The sequence below is a fragment of the Vanessa cardui genome, chromosome 8 (genome assembly GCF_905220365.1).
Source record: "Vanessa cardui chromosome 8, ilVanCard2.1, whole genome shotgun sequence".
Lineage (NCBI taxonomy): Eukaryota > Metazoa > Arthropoda > Insecta > Lepidoptera > Nymphalidae > Vanessa > Vanessa cardui.
Genome location: NC_061130.1, coordinates 13542978 through 13550463, shown reverse-complemented (window position 1 = coordinate 13550463; position 7486 = coordinate 13542978). Strand labels below are relative to the sequence as shown.

Here is a 7486-nt window from a genome sequence, read left to right as displayed (position 1 = left end):
ATCTACTATCATGTAGTCACCTTCTCCATTTTTTATTAAGAAAGTATTTTATATAAATTAAACAGAGATATTGTTAAAATAACATAGTTATGGAGTCGAGATGGCCCAGTGGTTAGAACACGTGCTTAACCCGTGATTGCGGGTTGAAACCCAGGTAAGCACCGCTGATTCATGTGCTTAATTTGTCTTTATAATTTATCTCTCAGCGATGAAGGAAATCATCTTGAGAAAACCTGCATGTGACAAATTTCATAGAAATTCTACCACACGTGTATTCCACCAACCAGCATTGGAACAGCGTGGTGGAATATGTTCGAAACCTCCTCAAAGGGAGAGGAGGCCTTAGCCCAGCAGTGGGAATTTACAGGCTGTTGTTATTGTTGTTGTTGTAATATAGTTAAAGGTTTGTGTTTTTTTAATATCCTTATTGTATATATGTACCGTTTATTTACTTAATCTTTGTAATATTTCAATGAATCTCAGATCAGATAGTGTATGTTACTCTACTTTATTGATGATAAATTATTCTCATGTTATCCTCTCGACGCGAGTTATAATTCTATAATTAATTATAAATGTTCACTTCGACGTGACCTCTTTTGGTAAGACTTAAAGTGACTTCTTCCCCTGCGCATGCGCCTGATACTCGACGTACAAAATTCTCTAACGCTAGTATCGTAATACAACGCATATCCTTTACTGAAAATCCAATCTGAAAACAAATGATATTTTATTGCTTTTTGCTATTCATAACTAGTCTCCGATCACGGCTTCGTCGACATTTTTGTTGAGAGGAATGCCTCCTTAAACGTTGTTGGTGAAAATTATGAAATCTTTTTTTTCTCTGCATACAAAACTCTATCGGACGAGCCGAGATGGCCCAGTGGTTAGAACGCGTGCATCTTAACCGATGATTGCGAATTCAAACCCAGGCAAGCACCACTTAATATTCATGTGTTTAATTTGTGTTTATAAATCATCTCGTACTCGGCGGTGAAATCGCGAGGAAACCTGCATGTGTCTAATTATATAGAAATTCTGCCACATATGTATTTCATGAACCCGCATTGGAACAGCGTGATGGAGTATGTTCCAAACCTTCGATAGGAAGGCCTCCTGCCTTAGCCCAGCAGTGGGAAATTTACAGGCTGATGTTGAATAAACAAATATTAGTGATTTCTCTAGAGTTCCTTAATGTTATATATGGTCCATCTGGTGTCAAGTTATCACCCATAGACATTAGCGCTGTGAGTAAAATTACTCATTCTTTACATCGCCAATGCGACGCCGGCCTTGGGTATTAAAAGTTATGTCCCTTGTACCTTTACTTACACTGGCTCGATTATTGGAACACAACAGTGCTAATTATTTCTGTTTGGTACGAGAAAATCTGATGAGTAGGCGGCATCTACTCAAAAAGGCTTGCACAAAACCCCTACCAATGAGTTAATGGGGTCAATGGTACTACCCTATCCTTAGAGCCTTTGTCAATTGATCACGTAAGCGTCACATCCGCCTGTAAAGTGGCCGGAAACTCATTTATCAGAAAGGGCAATCCCACTAACGAACTAAGTCATAAAGGTTTTTTTTTTGTAAAATTCTGCTAAATTCGTTGCTCATTTGATAAATTTGAAGATAAATTTCAAAAAGATCGTGGTAGATTAATGAAAATACTTCTTTTTTTTCGTTTCACAATATTTCAATAGAAAGAGCTTGAAAACAATAATAAAAAGGGAATAAGTACATATAATGTTGTGTAATATATTCGCATAATAATAAACAATGAAACTATATCGTTCGAAATTCTTTGATTTTTATTCTATAACTAGCTGTGACCGTGACCTTGTTTTAATTGAACAAAAAAATTGTAACCTAAGTTATTCCTTATTATATCAGTTATCCGCCAGTGTAAGTCCCGTCAAAATCGATCCATCCGCTCCAAAATTAAGCCGGAACAAACATATAGACAGACGGACAGGAATCGTAAAAAAAAAATTGTATATGTACCGTCTCTATAAATATGCATTGAGTCAAAAAGGGCTATTTTAATATAACAAACAGACTCCAATTTTATTATATGTATAGACTAAGCCATATACCTAGGTGACAATAAAGCCGCATTGTAAATACTACACTACTTTAAAATAAATAATTAACATATATGACTTGATACCTGTAATTCCATTCCAAAATTATCATCGTAATTCGTATCCAAATCTAAAGTATCAGTATATATCAGTTTCGATTCGTCTATATCCGTACAATGGCCGCATTTCCATATGCCGTTTGATAATTGGGGCTGTTCTTCTGAAAAATATCAAGGATATAACACAACATATGATCATTTTCAACTTTACTTAAAGTATTAGCAACTTTCTAACGATTGTCTGGAGAGATCACTGCTACAGTTATAGTTTGAAAAATTTATGTTCACTGTATTTAAATTCTGAGCTGAGATGGCCCAGTGGTTAGAACTCGTGAATCTTAACCGATGATTGCGTTTATAATTCATCTCGTTCTCGGCGGTGAAGGAATACATCGTGAGGAAACCTGCATGTGCATTTCATCGAAATTCTGCCACATGTGTGTTCCAAACCCTCTCCTTAATGGAAGAGGAGGCTTTATCTCAGCAGTGGGAAATTTACAGGATGTTACTTTTTTTTTACTTTGTATGTAAATTCTGTGTGAATTAAATCGTTATTATTTTACAACCAGTAGTAAGCAAGTGTAGTAAATATTCCACTGAGTTATTGAACTATCCTCTTGTGGAACGTTAAACTACACGGGATAGTAGATCAGATAGATCTTCACCTGACACTCGCAGGTTTCAACTATTAATTAATCTGTATTTCAATGAAATAATTTGAAGGGTAACTATACGAGTTTGAAACAACGACAGCTTGCATTCGTAATACTTTTTACTATTTACCTACATTACTGTGGCTTCCTTCACCGCCGAGACCGAAATTAATTGTAAACTAAAAATAATAAGATTATAATTCGATAACTCTTAATGGGATATAAACTAAAAATCATGAAGTAGGTATAGTATGACACGAATTAGATGTAGCATCGGAAAACGCAAGGGAATGAAAATAAAACCGATTAGTACCGATTTACACAACCAATAGAAATAGCTCCATATCGCTCCATTCGACGCTATTCGTCGCTATAGATTCTCGCGTCAGAGAAAGCAAGTGCATGTTAATCGACGTGTCAAAATGACGAATATCATAGGTCATATGATATTACAAATTATTACGTTTGTGCAAAGATCATCCTGTGAATAACATGAGAAATTTTGAAAAATTTGGGTTAGCGTACTCAATTCGGATGTGATAGGTTTTACGCATTTTGTCGATGCTACATCTAAGTTGTGCCGTACTATATCTTATAATATCATAATATTACAAATCAAATTTATATTACCTCGAACTTCATTTCTAACGTCATATCTTTCATCAGAATCAATATTCGTGTCGTAACCATTGAGTATATCATCGAAAATGTTATCTAATTCATCATCACGATAATCAAAAAATGAATTATCACCACATATATTAACAACCACAGTACTTAAAACAACGAATATTAAAAACATCACTTTGTATTTATGACCGGTTGGTCCTAATACATTAAAGTTATAGCTCGCACAGATTATATCATTCGAAACAATAATATTGCTTATGCTGGGTTATCAAGTTCAAAGACGGTAATACGGAAACTATAAAAATCATTGCGCGAACATCATAATTAGTATTCAATACTATTTCTCGAATGGAACTGTGATATAATCAATCGTCGCATATGTTAAGAGACTATCGTGGAATTGACCTCTTAGCGTTGATAATAATGTTGCACAGATTTATTGTATACAAAAACTATATTTAATTATATATTATTATATCAATAAATAGTATTTAATTGAGATTATTTTATAGTCAGAGTAAATCTTTTTCTGGGTTCGATAATTTTATTAAACTACTATAATAGACACTTGATTGTGAAATCAACTTTTTTATGGTATAGGTTGGCGGACGAGCATATAGGATACCTGATGGTTAGTGGTCACCATCACCCATAGACAATGAAGCTGTAAGAAATATTAACTATTCCTTACATCGTCAATGTGCCACCAACCTTGGGAACTAAGATGTTATGTCCTTCGTGCCAGTAGTTACACTGGCTCAATCACCCTTCAAACCGGAACACAACAATACTGAATACTGTTATTTGGCGGTAGAATAACAGATGAGTAGGTGGTACCTACCCATGCGGGCTTTCACAAAGCCCTATCACCAAGTAAACTGTGACTCGATTGATTATTGCTATAGATATTGTAGCCCTCTAGACTTATGACTTATACGGGCAAAGATCAATATTATATACTATTTAAACAGTAAAATTGTTTTGGGATTAGTATGCCTTACTCCACTCCACCAACCCGCATAGGAACAGCGTGGTGGAATATGTTCCAAACCTTCTCCCTAAAGGGAGAAGAGACCTTTAGCCCAGCAGTGGGAATTTACAGGCTGTTGTTGTTGTATATGCCTTACTCAGATTATAAAAAAAGGTGTTGTGAAGTGCCTGTATCGTTATTGACTAAGCATTCAGTTGTGGCGCAAGATCAACATTCTTGTTGCCGGTCTTAGACCCTAAATCGTGAGAACCTACATCGTTGTTGACCTTTTTGTATTATTTACGTACATTATAAATATTTACAGTAAATATTTAACGAATTAAACTTGATTGCACTCGGAAACAATAAAAATATACTATTTTTTTAAAAATCTTACACATCGATTTTATCACACTAAAAAAATATCTGTTTACGAAATGTTTGTAATTTATTATTGAATAAGTCAATAATAAGGTCGATCACCATACGATCATTGTACAAACAGCACATACATTATATAAATATTGGACAACATCACATAAATTACTCTGTTCCCAATGTAAGAAGCTAAAGCACTTGTGTTATTGAAAATCAGAAGCAACGACGTTACAAACACCCAGACAACATGGAAAACTAATCATCTTTTTTACATCGACTCGGCCGGGAATCGAACCCTCTCGGACTGGCGTGATCATGAAAATCGGTAATCACACTACTCGACCAAGGAGGTCGTCGTACATACGAATGACAGGATTGTAAAATGATGAGTTATTTTTGTATATATTAAGGGCTTAGGGATTCTTAAACGGTAATTACTATTAATATTGATTTGCGAAAGCAGGATGGGAGAATCAATTACCTCGAAATAAAGTAGCCTGTATATTGTTTGTTACGCTTTTATGGTCATTCCTCAAACTGTTTACCAGCCGAATCCAATGAAATTTGGTATGAATTAATTAACTTGAGGAGAGACATATCCTATTTTTATAGAACGAACCCTAAGGAAAGCCGCTGGTTATAACTAGTTACAAATATATTAGATTCAATTGCAAATTAGTATTCGTCCAACAAAATGAATTGACAAAATATTCACCTCTATCAAGACCAAACAATCAAAACCACAAACCGCACCAAATGTAAATTCATTTATCGCCAACGCAACCGCTATGTTTGCCGTAGACAGTCATTCTGTTTGCCATTATTTTTCAAATAACAGCTTTGTATGAAACATCTCATTTTGTTTAATACAGCGCCTGATTTTTTAATATACATTATCATTATGCATAATTGCTATTTAAATTTGTACGGAGTTTTTTATTTTATTTAAGTTCACTAACAATTATGTACACGATATATGGATATAAATTCACAATGAAACCGTTTTCAATTGCATAATTTTAAATGTACTTTTTTCCTATACTTATAGTCCATAATTTAAACATTCACGTTTTGAATTTGTATAAATATTGTAAATTAAGATATAGTGTGGTCTGAACAATTGGCGGTTGGTATACGACTAGGTTCTATTTCGTTGAATCAAATTTCCTTACCATCGCATTTTGATTATAAGATTGCGCTAATAAAAAAAGAGTGTTTTACAAACGACTGCATTACAAATTGTTATGCACAGTTGTTTAGTAAACTTTAAAAAACCACAGTGGGGAGTGGTCACTTGAAAGTATTACCATGATATTTTATTAACAATTATCAATCAAAAACTATACACAAATCAAATAAGTGGAATTGTTGTCCTACGAAAGAATCCCCTGAATATTATTCTTAGAAAAGATTGATATCAATTAAGTCTTATCCTTATGTATCTTTTAGATAAATAATGAAAATAAAAAATACACCTGAAATAAAATGTTATTTCCACCAAGAAGACTTGAATCGTGTTATCAATTAAGAATAGGTAATAAGTATATAAAATCAAATTTATTTATCAATGATGAAAATTTATAAAAACAAACACTTGTATTATTTACTAAATACATATACTAAAGGATTTGTTCATTTACGAGATCACAATACAAACTTCTAAAATTATCAGTGTTTCTTTACTACATTGTCCATGTATTATATACAAAAACCTTCATCTAGAATCACTATATATATTTAAAAAAAAAATGCATCAAAATCCGTTTCGTTTAAGAATACAAAGCATATAAAGGGACATAGGGACAGAGAAAGCGACTTTGTTTTATTCTATGTAGTGATATTAATCCCGCATAGAATAATTTCATTATTTTTAATATTGGTAGGCTACCTGACATATCTACCACTTTAAATGGTCACCATAGACATTGGCACTGTAAATATGAACCATACTTAGAAACAATGGGCCAATGTTGAGTCCTAATATATTGTGTTTGTATTTTCACTGTTGAAAACAATTTATTTCATATAAAAACTATTATATTAAACTAGGGTATAACACGAGCAGTGATTTATGTAATTTTATTTCAAAGGGTAAGTAGTTATAGTAAGAAGATTTATTGAAATTCCTTAACAAACTTTTACCGGATTAAATTTTAACAAGAGAAGCGTAGAATTTAATTAAACTTCAACAAAGAGTTGGTTAGTTTTTTTATGATCAATTGTTCAAGATGAAACCATTCCATTCCATCCTTTTTTATATCAGAGTTAGGCGGACTGGCTGATAGACAACCTGATGGTAAGTGGGCACCAATGGCTCTAAACATTTCTCCTGTCATGAAATTTTAATCTTTCCTTATATAACCATTGCATCATCAAACATGTAAACTGTTATTTTTTTTCTATTTCTGTGGTACGGGGCGTTTAAGATCTCGTATGAAAACTATCATAACACCGGTACGAGGCTTATTAGACTCCGTAACGTGTCAGAAACTAAAACTCGTTGTGATGTGATCGAATTTTGTATCTTCAACGGTCAAGTAACAACCTGTAAATTACCCACTGCCGTGCTAAGGCAAGGCAGCTCCTTAATGGGGGTGGAGCCCCCATTAAGGAGAGGGTTTGGAACATATTCCACCACGCTGTTTCCATTCGGGTTGGTTGAATGAAAATGTGGCTGAATTTCAATGATATTAGACACATACAGGTTTC

At 33.7% G+C, this 7486-nt stretch overlaps 1 protein-coding gene across 2 annotated transcripts; it reads right to left on the bottom strand.

The window, feature by feature from the left end:
* Window positions 1-489: 489 nt before the first annotated feature.
* On the bottom strand, window positions 490-3787 carry LOC124531932. 2 transcript variants are annotated; one of them, XM_047106511.1, is made up of 3 exons: window positions 3430-3787; window positions 2174-2304; window positions 490-712 (listed from the first exon to the last, which is right to left on the bottom strand). In XM_047106511.1, the coding sequence occupies exons 1-3, from the start codon at window positions 3599-3601 to the stop codon at window positions 566-568; spliced, it is 450 nt and encodes a 149-aa protein (XP_046962467.1). In that variant the 5' UTR covers window positions 3602-3787; the 3' UTR covers window positions 490-565. The 2 variants fall into 2 exon arrangements, with proteins under 2 accessions (XP_046962467.1, XP_046962466.1); XM_047106510.1 differs by having other exon boundaries at window positions 2174-2307; window positions 3430-3782.
* Window positions 3788-7486: the final 3699 nt, after the last annotated feature.